The sequence below is a fragment of the Ailuropoda melanoleuca genome, chromosome 1, assembly GCF_002007445.2.
Source record: "Ailuropoda melanoleuca isolate Jingjing chromosome 1, ASM200744v2, whole genome shotgun sequence".
NCBI classification, from domain to species: domain Eukaryota; kingdom Metazoa; phylum Chordata; class Mammalia; order Carnivora; family Ursidae; genus Ailuropoda; species Ailuropoda melanoleuca.
In genome coordinates, this window is record NC_048218.1 from 209,114,313 (window position 1) to 209,132,377 (window position 18,065).

An 18,065-nucleotide genomic window follows, 5' to 3' on the forward strand; every position below is an offset into this window, starting at 1 on the left:
AAATAAATTTTTAAAAAATTTAAAAATAAATAAATAAAAATAAAAATTCTAGAACAATTGATTTTTAAACATTTATTTAAAATACATAGGTAATGTTATATTGTTTAATGAATTTTCAAACTGAACGGGCTCCATAGCCAGTACCCTGATCAAAACATGGAATTTGACCAGCATCCCGGAAGCCCCATCCCATGCTTTCTCATCACTAATCCTCCCAAAGGCCACCTAATTTCTAACATCACAGAATAGTGTAACTTGCTTTTATACTTTTTGCACTTATGGTATTAATATAATCGTGTAGTACTGCACTCTTTTACAACTGGTTCTTTTGCTCAATATAATGTTTGTGAGATTTATTACAGTATTTTAAGTTATATTGATGCCCAATTTTTAGCCTCTTTATACTCTATGCATGATCTCTATGACAATTGAAAAGTAGCTTAACAGTAATTTAATAACTTGTGTGTATATCATAACGTAACATACACCTTACTGTTTTATGGTTTCTTGTAGAAATAGGTGATTTGGCCACGTCTTCCAGGCATTTTCTCTCTTCTCTTTCCTATATCAAATGCATCCCCCAAATCCGATCTCATCAGTTGTGTATGACTGTGACCAAGTGTCCTATCGCAGGACACATGAGTTACTTGATTGGTCTCTGGTATTATTCACGTGCACTTGGGCATCTGTGGTTGTGTTTCTAGATTCCTTTGTTCTTACCACCTGCTAGCTGGCCAATTGGGTGACTAGTGTCCACTCTGGTCATGAAAAAGATACTTGTTGTTGCTGTTGTTGATGCTGCTACTCACGTCATTGTTGTTTCTGATTAAGTTAATTTGTTAATGCTGAGTGAAACTAAGAGCTTTATATAAAGGGACAGTGCAGACAATAGTCATGACGACAGTCCAGAATATGGGTGAGATCGGGGAGGACAGGAAGCATTGGTGGAAGGTTTTATGGAAGATGAGGAATTTGAAAGACAGATGCAGGAGAGATGAAGGAAATCCAAGAGGGAAGGTCACCACAAGCCATCATAAGCCTGGAGCCCTTGCTGGACAGAGGATGCATGGCCAGGAAGCCATGGAGGGACAGAATGAGTGTCAGAAGTTTAAGGCTGGAGGGATGGGGTGACAGATCAGGAGAATGGGGAATGCAGGTGCTGGATTTGACATGGTCCTTTAAGGGTTCCTGTCGTTTGTGACAATTTATAAGTTGTGACTGTTTTTAGAATCTGATAAAATTGTAAGTCGTCTTATCATTGGAAGAGGGCATACATGTCCTTGTTTGCATTTGGATTCACTTCCGGAAACTCACATACCTGGCCAGCCTGCCCATGGGCCATGTTGGGGACCAGCTTGTGCATTTATCCAAAACCCAGATGTTACAATATCAGACTACTCTTGTCCCCAACAGAATCCTTAACTAAAATAATTCAAACCGTAAGTGTTCTATTGTTTCATAAAAGGAGAAGTCCAGGGACGCAGGGGTGGCTCAGTCGGTTAAGTGGCCCACTCTTGATTTCTGCTCAGGTCATGATCTCAGGGTTGTGAGAGCCCACGTCGGGCTTTGTGCTCAGTGGGGAGTCTGCTTACGGATTCTCTCTCTCTCTCTCTCTCCCTTTGTTCCTACCTCTACTCTCCCTCTCTCTCTGTCTCTCAAATAAATTTTTAAAAATCTTAAAAAAAAAAAAAGATTCTCTCTTTCCTTCTCTCTCTGCCCCTCCCCCGCCTTTAAAAAAACAAAAAAGTAAGAAAGAAATAAAAGGAGAAGTCCAGACATGGCCGGGCCCAGGGTGGTTCAGTGGCTCAGAGATCTCTGCGGCTCTCGTCAGCATGCTGGCAAAGTGGCTGCCCTGGCTTCACACATCACATGTCCTACCTTCACCGGAAGGAAGGGAAAATCATGGAACTTGTCTTTTTTCTGAAGCCAACCAGGAGACAGCTTACTTGCCACAACTATATTATATGGCGCCCCTTAGCTGGCAGGGGAGTTAAGAAAGTGAGCGTTTCTAAGGGTCTGCGGACTTGGGAGAGTACAGTGGCTCTCAGGAGGCAGCTTCCCATCTGCCACCATAAGACCCTTTGGTCTGTGAAATCGTTTATGAGTGCAGTCTACGTGCCTTGAACGTGAACAGTGAATTTGCACCATTCCTTAAACTGAAACATATCTGGAGAGAGGGAGTTCTGACAGAGTCTCATAAGAGGAAGAATTAATTTACACTGCCGCTAACCTTAGAGTTAGTTGCAAACTTCCAAAGTCCTGCGAAGTGGGTCCCTAGGAGAATCTTAACCGTCTGTGCTTTGACTTTCCATCATTAGTTCTAGGATTGTGAGGTGCATCTGGCTTATTTATTGAATTCTTACACTAAAGAGCCGTTTATCTGAAGGATGGCAGTAGGTTTTATTCACGCTTGCATTAGGAACCTAAGCGAAGGCAAATGTGCCAACATATTTATCCATTAAAGGGTAATTTTCAAGGCATTGCTGCATTTTGCATCCTATTTTAAAGGCATAGTTGTACATAAACCACGAGATGGATAAATCTCAGCCCGGCACTCTGGTTTTCTTCAGTCTGTTGCCTGGTTTGGATGAAGCCTCTTGATAAATTTCAGGTGACTTTGGGGAGCCTTCAGGACCATCTGTCACTAGGCGCGGGCCAGTCTAGTAGTTGCTACTTTAGGGAAGACACTGGCCATCAGGAACCAGAGGCGGCCACTGAGGAGCCTTAAGTCAAGGTAGTGGGTCTGGGTCAGGCACAGAGATGATACAATAAAATCAGAGAAGTGGAGAGAAGTCGCCCACAATGACGTAGGCAGGTCAGAGCACCAAGGGGGATTCAGTGCCAGGCTGCCATGGTCCCCCTTCTCTCCGAGGCAGAACTCTTACCTTGAGCCCTGCTGGAGCAGCTGTTTACCACTTCAGCAAAACCAGCATATATGCGCACTTCCCCAGCTGGCTTTAGCCTATTCCTCAAATGCCGGATTATTTCTAAATTAACTCCGTGCAATTTTAGGTGAGGTATGAAAATGAGCAGGAAGTTGGGCCAAGAGATAACTTACAGAACCTCGGATTTATCAGTCTTTTTCTCCCTTGCTTCATCCTTATCCAGATACTTTTTTTTCAAAAATTTCAGTAAATGTATGATTATTGTGTTTTCAGAGGAAGGCTTCTAAAGTAGTGGGTTAGTGGGAAATGGAGAAAAGGTCTTGAAGGGTCTGCTGAGTGACAGAATGGCTCCCCAAAAGTTCCATGTTCTAATCCCTGGAACCTGGGACCATCGCCTGGGAATGTCACTGGGGAATGTCACCTTACATGGCAAGAAGGGGCTGTTGCAGAGATGGTTACGTTCAGTACCTGAGATGGGGGTTTTCCTGCATTATCCGTGGGTTCTAAGTGCAACCACGTGGATCTTTGTAAGAAGGAGGCAGAGGGAGATCTGACACAGAGGGGAGAAGGCGACGTGACCCGGGAGGCAGAGAGCGTCGTGATGCCGCCAGGAGACAAGGCAAAGAAGAGCCGCTCCCCTGGGCTCCTACGTCAGCTGTTCGGAGCCACATTTGCGGTGATCTGTGATCTGGTGCAGCAGCCCCACGGGACAGTAGGACAGAGGGAAACAAATGCCTCTGCCAGTCTTGCAGGGGCCGTACCTCCCAGGCAGGCGCCGTGGAGGCTGAGAGCTAGAAAGAGGTGTGCTGGGCACGCGGGGGCCGGCCACCGCTCCCAGGACAGGCCATGCCAGCCCCCACCTCCCTGGAGGACTCCTCTCATTCAGAATCTGATTCTTCATCATCTCTGCCGCAGAGAAGAAACTGCCACGTATTCAGAATTGAGAGAGCTGTTGGTGGTTTTAAAATGTTGAGAGGAAGCGACAGGATGAATCCCCTGCCTTGACTTAATTTATTTTTATGATTTTACTTACATGCGTGAAACAGATATAAGCTCCTCTTACAATTCATATAAAATTAACAGAAAGAACCAAATTAAGTACAGATCAATTACCAAGACCAATAAAATTCAAGTTAAAAAATGTACACTTTACATGGCACATGATGATCCCTGAAACTAAATTTCCCTTAAAATGTGCGTACGATATTTGCTACCAGGATGTGGGCCCTTGGGGATTAACGAGCCACCCCCAGCAGCCACGATTTCTCTGTTGGGAGCACCGCACGCCTTCGTCGACGTAACAAACTGTGCTGTCAGCTGGGAAGGTTAAATTAGGTGACCGTGGTGTTGGTGCGTCCGGAAGACACATTCCAGCTCAGACACTAGACTCAGGCGTGAGTATGTGCTAGGATCAGAATATGACTTTATGAATGATTTCCCAGGTAGTATGTATAACCAGAAAAAAAATAGTGAAAAAGCTATTAAATGAACAACCAAAATCAAAATAATAATAGTACTTTTTTTTATACACTATCAATTCTACTACCAGTGTCTAGGTATCATTCATTACATTTCACTGATGCTGATGTTAGTTTTTCTGGTGTTTATTCCTATGATTCTTAGTATTATGCTTATCTATCAATATTCACAGAAAAGTCCTATCAAAGTGAAGAATGCTGCTCGCTTATATTCCACTTCCTTTCTTCACTCTCTTCTGAAGCCTTGGAAGTTATTTTTAAGTCCTTTATAGATTGCTTTCATAACTTTAAACGAGAATGTCTTGCTGTATATATTTCTTGGTGCTCCGGCCTTAAGTGCTATGTCTAGACCCCGCTGGCTAATCTGGGGAACCACCTCCCCAGCAGGCCCGGCACACACCCCCCCGTTCTTCCTCGCAGCTTTGGATAATATTTGCAGCCTCTTTTCTCACTTTAATGAAACCTCTACCAAATAATAACAAGTTGATTTAAAAATGGAGAACTCATTTAAAACATTCACCATTTGTCTTGAGGCATTCAGGCCAAGTGGACTCTCATTTCTTCAAATCCATTAGTAGCTACGATTCAGCTTATTGCTACTTGGACCTTGACTTTCTTATACAAACCAGTTTTCTTAGCAATTCTAATGGATTATTTCTATGTGAAGTGAACAAATAACACTGTCCTTATTGAGGACAAAATGAATGCCTATGTAGAATGTGCTATAAGTTTAGAAAGGTTGCAGAATATGAGATCTATATACAGATACTCTGTTTTATGGACTAGCAACAATAAGTTGGAAAATGGAATTTCGAAAACACCAGATGTATTAGTGGACTCAGGCTGACATGATAAAACAGCACACACCTGAGTGGCTTAAACAACAGAAATTTATTTTCTCATTGTTCTCGAGGCTTTAAGCCCAAGATCAAACACCAGCAGGGCTGGTTTCTAGTGAGCCCTCTCTTTCTGGCTTGCAGGCGGCCTCTTCTCGCTGTGTCTCACATTGCTTTTTTGTCTGCGTGCATAGAGAGAGAGTGTGTCTTCTCTTTCCTTACAAGGTCACTGGTTCTGTTGGAGTAGAGCCCCACCTTTATGATCCCATCTAACTTTAATTACCTCCTGTAGGGCTCTATCTCCAAATATAGTCACATTGGGGGTTAGGACTTCAGCATATGAATGGAAGAGGGGTGCAACTCAGCCCATGATACCTGTCTTCATGGACCCCTTTGGGGGGGATTATTTTACCTACACAGTCTGACCCCTAACCCTTAAAGATTCACATGCATCCCACATAAAAGTACATTCTCTCCATCCTAAGGTCCCCAAAAGTCCCAAGCTATTGCAGCATTAACTCAGAGTTCAAAATCTCATCAGCTCAAAAGTCCCAAATATCTTCATCTAAGGTCACCTGAATGAGCTGTAGTAAGACTCTGGGTGTGCTCCATTTTACGACCTGTAGGCACGTTAACCAGTTTAAATTTCATGTTCCTAAGTTGTTGATAGTAAAGCATGACTAAATTTATTCTTTCATTATGATAAGAATCTACCAAGGAATTATGAGTATCATCTACAATAGATAGCACTGATTGTACTTCTATTTAAAAAAAAAAAAAGGTCTTTGTGTTGGAAATCTTGATTCCAGCATCTGCATGGAGCACTCTCTCCATTAACATGCTGGCAGAGTGAAGGGAGAGTCTTCCTGTGTTTTCACAGTTGTTTCCTTGGACTAACTGGCTGTCCGTGTTGGGTTCCTCAGTAAAGGCACAAGCGGCAGTGATTTGATGTGAAGCAAAAGCTGTATCATTGGAACTCACAAATTAATGGTTCAGACGTTGGACTCCCTGCTCAGTGGGGAGTCTCCTTCTCCCTCTCCCTCTGCCTGCCATTCCCCCTGCCTGAACTCCCCCTCTCAAATAAATAAAATCTTTAAAAAAAAAAACAAAAACCACTGGCAATCTTGTAAGCAAAATGTTTCTCTGAGTTCAGTGAGCCACTCTAGAAAATTAATCACATCCAAGGAGGGAATGGTGGGACCCTCCTATCTACAGCCAGTCAGTGAGAAGCACAGGTGACCAGCTAGACTTAGGATGGGCATCTGAAGTGGGGGCAGTCATGTGGGACTGAGCCCTTGACCTGGGGGATCTGGTGCTATTTCTAGGCAGACAGTGTCAGAACTGAGTTAAATATGTGGAACACCCAGATGGTGTCAGAGAATTGTCTGGTGGTGTGGAGAAACCACCCACACTGAAATTGGTGTCGGAATTCTACACATTAAAAAAGTAAAAAGAAACAGGTAAAATTAATTGTAATAATCTATCTAATCAAATATATCTAAAATAGTACATTATGAAAAAATTAATGAGATATTTTACATTTCTTTTTCACACTGAGTCTATAAAATCTGATGTGTATTTTATACTTACAGCACATCTCATTTCAGACTAATCACATTTCAAGTGATCAATAGCCATCTGTGGCCGATGGAAACCGTACAGGAAAGCAAATATGTAGACCACTTTTATCTCCCCTTTGAGAAGCTGAATCCTTTTTTTTTTCTAAATCTCTTCTTAAATCAACATTTTCCAAATAATCTCTTATCTTGAATGACTATAGAATATATATCTCTAACCAACATTATGCTATCTTGTGCCTTGAGAAGAGCCCTACCCAACAGCAGATGCTCAAAATTGTTTTTTGGGTAAATAAATACATGAATGAATGAGGTACTCATCCAAAAAAAAAAAAAAGAAAAGAAAAATAGACAGTTTCTGTGCTCTTGGGTGATGCAGTCAGTTGAGGGTCCAACTCTTGATTTCAGCTCAGGTCACGATCTCAGGGTCGTGAGATCAAGCCCTACATTAGGTTCCATGCTCAGCGTGGAGTCTGCTTGAGATTCTCTCTCCCTCTTCCTCTGCCTCTCCTGCTTGTGCTCTCTCTCTCTCTCAAATCAGTGAATCAATCTTTTTAAAAAACAGACAGTTTCTTTGATTTCCATATGTTCCTCTGAGTGTTTGTATAGAAGCCAACAAATATTACCAGCTTCTGTAGAAACAACATACAGATGTTCCTGTGGTTTATCCTAAATATTAGAGTACTTCTCTGAGCCTGGAGTTGGGGTCTGCCTCCACTGTGAAGCTATATCCCACCCGCGCACGACAGTCGTTGTCTCTCTGGAGTTTGAAAAGCCTTATACATGCCACCTGCCTCATCACACAGGGCGGGAGAACACTTGCTGTGTGCCACTGTTGTATGTGTTCCTTGTTGATCTGATTCAGAGGCTGAGTTTTTCTCCTTACAGAAATGTGACCGTAAAAATCGTTTTTAAACCTTTTCCTTTATTTACAGAATTTTTTTTAACCTGGAGAACATAGTGTTTCATCAGGATCCTTATGAGCATTACCTGCCTGATATTTTCTGTTTTCTGGTATTTAATTAGCATCCCACTTTTGGAATAGGTTGCACACAAACCAGATTCTGTGAACGATGCCAACGTTTAGATTTCCCTGAGAATGTGGCTAATGCTAGCTTGACTAACTTTCCACACATCTTCGGAGAAGCCTTGTAACCTCTCGGTAGCTCAGGTTTGCCTTCCATGAGATGGCTTTCCTTCCTCCTCTTTCCTATAGGATCAAGAGTTAAAACTGCCAGTGTCCCCGAAGACGGCAGAGCATTTTTTGGAGTTGTCACTGATTCCAATTTCTAACACAAGCAGAATTAACAAGAGACCTCTCACTAATCTGGGTAGATTTTCTTTGTTACTAAATTGGGTTTGTCAGTAGCTAACCTCTACTTGCAGTGACTGAAAACCTTAAGAGGTTATGCTTCACAAATTAATCCATTTTAGGGTGGTGGAATTTATTTCTAATTTTAAAAATCTCTAGAGAACATTCCAAAATGTTCCCCAGTAATTGTGCTGCTTAACAACATAACTGTTTAAAAAGCATCCGGAGAGGAGCATGAGTGATTTGCATTGTATTCTGACCTACATAAAGATAGCTGCCTCTCTAGGGATTGGGACGTGCCTCTGCATGCCGGTGAGCTGACCGGGATGCACGGTAACTACAAGTGCCATGTGGTGATGCCGCTATCAGATGGAAGGCAACTTTACTTTTCGGTCATCCCCAGATTACCTTCAGGATGAAATCCAAACATAAAAGCCACTGGGCACATCTTGTATCTCCACTGGTTTGTTGACTTCCGGTTTAATTCAACTTCCGGTTCAACATGAGTTCCGGTTCCAGGTGACTTTTGTTTTAAAATGGCAGATTGGCACAGAAATCTTTCCCTTCTGATTTCAAACAGGTAGAAATGAGAGAAAATAAGTAGTGAAAACATAGCTGCACTCTAAAACAAAGAGTTTTTTATATACCTGTAACAGAGTGGTGTCCTTGAAAGAAGGACCAGGTGAAAACCTACAGCAAGAAGCAGGTAAGACCAAAGTCCTGCCACCCTCAAGGAGCAGAGACTGGAGTCAGACCCAACAGGAGGGGCTAGGATATTGGCATCCATGAGGGGCAGGGGACTGGACAGGTGCCCCTGCCTTAAAAGTGGGTTCATGTTCAGAGGGCCTTGAATTATATCACCCATGTCAGGCAAAGGGCTCCTGTCCAAATGGCAGCGTGAGACCCAGACAGAGGCTCCAAGTGCCCAGGACATTGCTCAGGACCACACCACCAGGAGTCTCTCATGACCCAGGACACTGGCAGGGAAGAAGCTCACAACTAAGACTCACAAAGAACTGCAGGAACACCAGCTTAATACACATGAGCACTTAGATCCAAAGAAATAAAAATCAATAGGAAAAGCAGAAAATGACATTTTAGGTTTTAAAAAAATTATCTGTGATAAAGGAGCTTACACTATAAGAGTAGATTATGTTGAAAAGGAGTTAATTAGGAGTATTAGAAATTAAAATATAATTTGAAATTTGAAAATTCAGTAGCGGGATGAAAGAGCTATCTAGATAAAGCTAAAAAATTGATAAAGTGAAAAATCAAACGGAAGAAATCCTGCAAATGCCCCCAAAGACATAAAAATGTGGAAAACATGAGAGAAAAAGTCAGTGATGTGGAGATTGGACCCAGCAGGTCCACTTGCACCCTGGAAGGGAGGAATAGAATGAAGGACAAACAGTATCAAATGAGATCATTGCTGGCAACGTTTCTAATGTGGGGACTGACAATATTACTGGCTGGTAAGCGTGAGTTTTAAAGAAAACCCACAAGTGGACGTTTTCTTTTTTTCTTTCCTTTTTTTTTTTTTATAGTAGGTTCCACCCCCAGCATGGAACCCAACTCAGAGCTTGAACTCATGACCCTGAGATCAAGATCTGAGCTAAGATCAAGAGTTGGACACTTGGGGCGCCTGGGTGGCACAGCGGTTAAGCGTCTGCCTTCGGCTCAGGACGTGATCCCGGCATTATGGGATCGAGCCCCACGTCAGGCTCTTCTGCTGTGGGCCTGCTTCTTCCTCTCCCACTCCCCCTGCTTGTGTTCCCTCTCTCTCTGGCTGTCTCTATCTCTGTCAAATAAATAAATAAAATCTTTAAAAAAAAAAAAGAGTTAGACACTTAACTGAGCAAGTAGATGTTTTCTAATGAAATTTCCAGAATGTCAAACGTAATGAGAGGATCTGCCCTCATCTCTGGACATTTCCCACTCACACTTTCTCCCACCCCAACACCGACACTCACACTTTCCTGAGAATGGCCCATTCACCGATGCCTTCATGCTCTTGCAGTCCTTCTAGCTTGAATGTTCTTCTCGTATCTCTTTTATCTTGGCTAGCGGGACATTCCTCAGGGAATTCTTTCCAAGATTCTCCCCACCTCTTTCTTCCTAGTCACAGCCCACCCTTCTGTTGCCCCCACTGACGCTGTTACAGCTCAGTTATACTTTCCATTTGGCTCCCCCTGCTCCCTGAGCCTCTTAGAATCTTCAGCTGGAATTCTTCAGGGCCCAGTAAGGTTCCTAGAGCATGGCAGTCACGCATGCTTGTCACCACCCCAGAGGATTTTTGAAATGCATCAAAGTACAAATCAGTGATTTCGTTAGATAGCAGTTGAATATGTGAACAAATCACCAAGGTCCAGAGAGGCCAGCATGAGCATCCTAAGGAGACAGAGCTGATAATTGACAGAGTCAAGTGTCCTGGCTTGAGGAGAGCACTTTCTAGCATATATCATAATGCCTCCATCATAAACTGTCCCTATTTGAAAGTCATGTGTTTAAAGGAAGGAAGAATGAAGTGGGGGGGGAACAGAAGGGGGAATGAACCACGAGAGACTACGGACTCTGGGAAACAAACCGAGGGCTTCAGAGGGGAGGGGGTGGGGGAATGGGATAGACTGGTGATGGGTAGTGAGGAGGGCACGTATTGCATGGTGCACTGGGTGTTAGATGCAAATAATGAATCATGGAACATTGCATCAAAAACTAAGGATGTACTGTATGGTGACTAATAAAAAGTTATTATAAAAAATAAGGTATTTTAAAAACAAAGTAATATTTTAAATTTAAAAAAATAAAAAAATAAATTTGTTTTTAAAAACAAAAAAAAACATTTTTACATTAATAGAACAGTTATTTGTAAAAAGAGATTTTCAGAAAGTGAATAAATTACCTTTTTCATCTTTGACCCAAAATTTGTTTAAATGACAGCCTTACACTCTTTTCTCATTACAATCATGGATACCTCAAGAAGTGAGCTAGAATCTTCCTTGAATAGTGAAGTTTACTCAGATAAAATTTATGTTTTAATAGGACTATTTATTTTCTGAACACGTTTTAGAGTGTCTGAGAAATTTTTATACTGTTCTCGTGTTATTTTATTTTTCATTGAAATATATTTGACACACACCGTTGTGTAAGTTTAAAGTGTGCAACATGCTGATTTGATACGTATATGTATTTCAATATGATTGCCTTTGGGGGGTTAGCTAATGCCTTTATCAGGTCACGTAATTATCAGTCCTATTTTTAGTGGGAATAATTAAGATCTAATCTGTTAGCAAATTTGATATTTATAATGCAGCGTTGTTGTCTGTGATCACTATACTGTGCATTCAATCTCCAGGACTTGTTTTTCAACTAGTTGTAGATATATTTCTCAATTACTAGGTTACAGTATAACTTCACTACATTGATGCCTAGCGATCTTTACAATGTTCCCTTACTGTTTGTTTTCCACACCGAAATGCATCACATCTGAAGCAACGTGTTCCTTTTTCTGGGGCTGCTTCAGTTGCAGATGGAAAGGTCCTACAGGGAAGACTTGGGTCTGGTTTAACATGTTTTGTTCAGCACCTGGGAGAGCTCCACATATAATCAGGTCTAATAAGAAGGTCACTGTGAAAGGGGGCATTCTGTCATTTTCAAAAGACTTTTACACACGTTAATCCTTTTTGATATTCAAGAAATCAGTCAATGCACACAGTAACACGTGACTCTTCTGACAACTTCAGTAATCGGTAGCGTTCGGAGAGGCCAAAAGAAAGAAACCATACAGAGTTATAATAGAATCTGTGCCCTGGAGTCCGACAAGGAGCTTTGAGGGTCGCACTCAGAGAGTATTTATTTATGTTATCATGCCATCTAGCAAAAATTCTCATTGTTTTCTCCACCTGCTAGAGATTTTGAAGCAGGAAATTAAAAGAGGCAAAGAGTCCTGTTGAGAGCAAGCTCTATGACGGCCCAAGAACTGGAAGCTAGCTCCACAGGCAGAAACTGAAAAGAGCAACAGGCCTAACAACCAATCAAAATGTAAAAACAACACAGATCTGAAATCCCCGCCCGTAGGCTGCACGCAGACCTACACACCTTGATCAGCACCGAGGAGAGCCCCGCACAGCAGCCCAGCACAGTCCTGATGAAGTGAGGAGACCGAGTCTTCAAGAGAAGGGCCCTGCCAGCTGACAGCTGCCATCTTCTGTTCTAGAAGGATGATGTACACCAGAAATGGTTAATAATGTTGTTGGCATAGCAGAAGTGAGAGCGGTCTGACATACTACCCTGTGTGTTTACTCTGTGAGTGCAAACCCCAGAAGCTTCCACCTCGGGAAATAGGATAAACGTTGCCAGGTTTCTACAGGCTCACCCACTGGTGCCGTTCACTAAACATCTCCTCTTGGGATGGATATGAGAGTGGTACCTTCAAGGCTCCCCCCAGGTGCTCCCTGCCAAGTGAAGCGACGGAGATGAAGCGAGGTGGAATCTGGGTAATTCGCACACAGACATTTGAGGTGTGATTCTGTCTGAACAGGAACTGATTCCCAACCCAAGACAGCCAGGGACAAGTGAGACATGTGGAGAATCAATACCTACGGGATACGTCCCCCACGATTTCATCCCCAGCACCCAACATGCTGCCAGTGGTTGGCATTGAATAAATGCATCGTTGGTGATTGATTACATCACACCACTGAGAGCCATTCTGGACAGCTGCTGCTTCCTCTCGTGACCATCCCCACCTTGTTGTTCATGAATCAGTCTTGAAACATTTTCCTCTGTTCCTAAGAAATGTGATCATTTGGGGCGCCTGGGTGGCACAGCGGTTAAGCGTCTGCCTTCAGCTCAGGGCGTGATCCCGGCGTTATGGTATCGAGCCCCACATCAGGCTCCTCCGCTATGAGCCTGCTTCTTCCTCTCCCACTCCCCCTGCTTGTGTTCCCTCTCTCGCTGGCTGTCTCTATCTCTGTCGAATAAATAAATAAAATCTTTAAAAAAAAATAAAATAAAAAATTAAGAAATGTGATCGTTTATGCATTCAAGTGGAGTAGGGGAAATGATGCCCTTTTACTGCACCGTGATCCCCTTACCGTAGTTTGTGATATTTTGATTAAAACCAAAAAGCATGACTGGCTTTTGTTCAGCCCTTATGTTATGTAGAGAAAGTATATGTTTTAACATACGTACCATTTTTGAATGGCAACCCCAATGTTTTGGTCCTCTTTTTTTTTTTTCCCCCAAATAAAAGGTTTAACTATTTGCCATGTTCTTTTCTAGCGGAAGATAATAGTCTGTCTCAAAAGAAGAAGGTCACAGTGGAAGATCTCTTCAGTGATGATTTCAAAATTCACGACCCCAAGGCTAAGTGGATAAGTGGTAAGTCCTAAGTCCTGCGTGCGCACGGGAAGCCACTTTTCCACGGTTTGGGTTTGGTCTGTTACCTCTCATGTTCTCTCTTCGGAAGTGGGTGTCCAGAGCTCTTGCTGTGATAATCATCCTATTATCATTCTAAGAAAACGTGGATCTGGTCAAATGGCGCTGTTCCTTCATGAGAAATGGGTTCTCTGTGTCACCTCTCCGTATCATCATTTCTCAGGCAGCGATGTGAGCTGTTGCTAAGCAACAGGACCAGGCAGAGACACAGCTGAGCTTCCCTCCCTCTCCTTGCTCTTTTTTCCCTATTGTACGGCCCTGGCTTTCAGTCCCCGGTAGATAGGGGGGCTGAAGGGAACTCAGAGACGTCTTCTCGAATGCCAGCAAATGAACGAAACTATGGAGCCTGGTGCACGTTTGAGGATAAATTTATTTTCTTCTTGCACTTTAGTCTGGATGTAATCTATTTTTCTTGTTTGGTGGGGGGGGGTATTAAAACAACAAAGCAAAACAGAATTGGAGGCAAAAGGCAATATGTATGTTCATGAGGCATTTTTTGGTCCAGGACGCAATCCATTTCATCCACTTGTGGCTGAACTAATTTTCGAACGTAGTCATGGGAGAAAAGGTGTGAATAACCGCACGCCAACCTCTGCAGGCTTTGCTGCCTCCCCCTTAAGTAGTTCACCCAGCGTACCTCTCCTGTTATCTCCGCGAACGTGGATTTCATTGAGGGGGTCAGTGGGATGCACTTGAAAATTAATCCTCAGGTCAGAGAACCTTTATGGTGAAATGCTGGAGGTCCAGTTCAAATCCTGGCTTCTATAATAAATGAAGCCCAGAGAGGTTAAGTGATTTTCTCTGAGGTCACACAGCTTGCTAGTGGCGCAGATGTGGTTGGAAGCCTGTCTCCTGACTTCCCATTTAGCGCTCTTCCCGCTGCCGTCTTGGTGAGTGACACGGTGTTTGCTTGCCGTCAGGCTGCTTCTGAAATGCTGCTCGTGCTTCACAAGCTCTCAGAAATCAACTAGCAGTGACTCTTGGCCCTTCATCTCCTCCTAGGGCAGTAGCTTCTCTTTGTCTGCAACTGTGGCCTCGGTATTCGTTTCTGATCCTTGGATTAGCTTATTTAAAAATAAGAGAAGTAGGTGGAGCTCAAAAGGAATGTATTTTATACAAAGGAATTAGGGAGAAATAGGAGCAGTGTGCTGGGAATAGAGGTTGGGGGGACCCACAGAAATCCAGAACACAGAGAGATCCAAGGTCTTTTCGTGTGATGAAGGAACTAATTTCAGCTTTTGCGTTGAGGGAGACGTAGCCCCTGCTCTCAGTTTGTGTTGACCCATTGCATAGGCAGGAGGAAAGTACCAGTAGCATACTCCGGGCTCAATTCTGGAAATGAAAGGTGATTACCCTCTTCTTAAAGATTGTGAAGTCATATTCTAGAAACAGAGCTAACGATGAGTGACCAAGCATTTCAAGATGCTGTATAAACTCCAGTCTTAAAGAGTGGCCAGGTTTACTACTTAGAGAAAGCAGAGAACAGACCCCTGGGGAATGTAAGGCTACAACGTGAGTTTGTGATGAACCTTAAGGAAGAAAAGAAAGTAGAGAGAGGGAGAGGACAAAAGGGAGGAAAACTGGAAGAGGGCAGAATCTAGGGATAAAACAAATTGGAGACAAGGAACACTGAACCAGGGGCGCCTAGGTGGCTCAGTCATTAAGCATCTGCCTTCGGCTCAGGGTATGATCCCAGGGTCCTGGGATCAAGCCCCGCATCGGGCTCCCTGCTCCACTGGGAGCCTGCTTCTTCCTCTCCCACTCCCCCTGCTTGTGTTGCCTCTCTCGCTGGCTGTCTCTCTCTCTGTCAAATAAATAAATAAAATCTTTAAAAAAAAAAAAAGGAACACTGAACCATAGCTATGGGGTTCAGAGAAAGTCAGAGGAAGCCCTGCAAAGACTCAATGAAGTGCTAATATTCCTATGTCAGTTTATTAGGGTGCCCATAGTTGCAGACTGGGCCTAAATCAGCATTCTGTAAGAAAAGAAAAAAGAAAAAGAGCAGAGATCTGGAGTCACAAGTGCTGGTAAATCTCCGCTGGAACCGTGTTGGTTGTAAGGAGTTTATATCTCGTGAGCTAATTCACACCGCAGAGGAGTGGAGCTGGGCCAGAGGTGTGCTGGCCCTCTGGCCAGAAGAAACAAGCCAAAGTTTCTTTATCCACAAAGTTGGGAGTTAATACAAGCAATTGAGAAATGGCGTCCTGCCCGGCAGAAAATGCCCGGCCTGCCTTTTTGGCAGGTGAATTCTATTCATGAAGACCACCTGCAGTTCTAAATGAGGGGCCTTTGGTGTCCAGGAGCTTTCTTAGAAGTACTCTCCTTTCGTAAAGGTACCCATCCAGTGTGATGTTTTGCTACCAGGTAACCAGTAGTCGGTTTTCTCCAAAGACTAGGCAGCATCCAGAGTGTAAGGGAACATGATTTTTTTTCTCCCTACACTCCTCTGAGATGTCCTCCCACTGTTCTTTCATGCGTTCCTCTTCCTGATCATTCCCTTTCTCCTGCTCCCTAAAAGGTAATAGCTTAAAATGGATGAAGTAACTTTGCTGTGCTTAACTGAAGCTTTATAACTGATTTTTCACAAGTACCATAAAAAATTCATCCATTTCTTTAATATCACAAGTCTAAATGTGAAGATCCGGGGAAATATTACCAGAGTCATAGGATTACCGAATGATGTGAAGCTCGGTGTGCTTTAGAAATTATCAGAGCATTGCTTCATTCTGTTAGTGTTTACTGAGTGCCCCACAGGGCCACAGGCAGAGGACACAGTGCTGGGCCCAAGGAACTGTTTCTGATGGGCAGCCTTGGGAGTCGCCTCTGTCATGACCATCTACCACCACCATCACCATGACAGTCTCCTTTCTCTCCTCCTTTTCTTCCTTTCTCCTCTGTCTGTTCTTCCTCTCTTCTTCTTCATTGCCATCATCGCCATCATTGCAATCACCATCACCACCATCACCATCATCACCATTATCACCATCACCATCAGCAGCAGCAGCATCACATCACATCACATCACATCATCAATACCACCACTATCATCAATACCACTACCATCATCACCACCACCATCACCATCACCACCACCACCATCACCACCATCACCATCACCAACCATCACCACCATCACCATCACCACCATCATCACCACCATCACCACCATCACCATCACCACCATCATCACCACCATCACCACCATCACCATCACCACCATCACCATCACCACCATCACCACCATTCACCATCACCACCATCACCACCATCACCATCACCACCATCACCACCATCACCATCACCACCATCACCATCACCACCATCACCACCATCACCATCATCACCATCACCACCATCATCACCACCATCACCACCATCACCACCATCATCACCACCATCACCACCATCACCACCATCATCATCACCATCACCACCATCACCACCATCACCATCATCATCACTATCATCATCACATCACATCATCATCACATCACCACCATCATCATAACTACTGGGGTTTCCCATATCTTATCCTCTAGGCTACGTGCTTTGTACATATTCAATTATTTAATTTTCACAACCACCATAATTCTCATTTTACAGATGAGGAAACTGAGGCTAATGGTGTTCAAATAACTTGATCAATATCATAGTTAGTAAGTAGCAAAATTTGGACTTGAACCTAGGTATTTCTGGTCTTTATAAATGGTGCTACATTGGATAGAACCCAGGTTTCTGGAGTCCTTCCAGGTTCTTTCACAACCTCACTAGCTACATAGTATATTCTATCCAAAACTATAGGTTGTGAATATTTCAGAATTATTACCATCCCTTAAATTCTCTATCCTAGCATCCCTTATTCCCACGATGTCAAGCTAACAGAATACCTCAGTAATAAAGAAAATGGAGGAATTCCCCATGGAGAAAGAGACTTGATTTTTGTATTTTTATTATTATTTTTTTAGTGTACATTAACCACTAAAGATAACAAGTGTATCTTAGGTTTAATAATGGAGTTAATAGTTTAGAACCTGATACACTTTATCAGGAGAAAATTTATTGGGTTAGAGTTAAATTTCTCCTCACCCATTTTTATACTAAAGACTTGATTGAATCTACCTTTTCTGAAAACAATTGTATAACAGCTTTCATACTCTCTGCCCTCACGTATTCGTTGCAACCAGATGGGGTCTGTGGATCAGGAGAACGGACCCGCTGAGCACCCCGACAAAGAAGGAGGTCCACACTTCCTCAAAATGGCCACAGTGCCGTCTCTCTACACACTCACTTGGTGGAGGGAATTCTTCCATCTTTTCTAGTAACCACGTTGCACTTCTCAGCCTCATGGATCCCTTGATGTGCTGTGTTGGATTCCATGATGTGAGGGGTCAGGCTTTCACCCAGCACCCACTGAAAGGCCCCCATGCAGTCACCACTAGCCTCCAGGTAGCTGCCTCCCACAGTCACGTCTCAGACTTCATCTTACTTTACCCGTCAACTGACTACTCCCTCGCCACTGGGTGACCTTCCCCCCTGACCTG

General features: G+C 43.3%; 1 protein-coding gene across 1 annotated transcript in view; it reads left to right on the forward strand.

The window, feature by feature from the left end:
- Positions 1-18,065, forward strand: part of DPP6 (dipeptidyl peptidase like 6) — a 737,488-nt gene that overhangs the window by 373,152 nt on the left and 346,271 nt on the right. Inside the window, exon 3 of the mRNA XM_034639891.1 lies at positions 13,369-13,467. Within this exon, the coding sequence (XP_034495782.1) occupies positions 13,369-13,467 (99 nt within the window). The remainder of the gene's footprint in view (positions 1-13,368; positions 13,468-18,065) is intronic.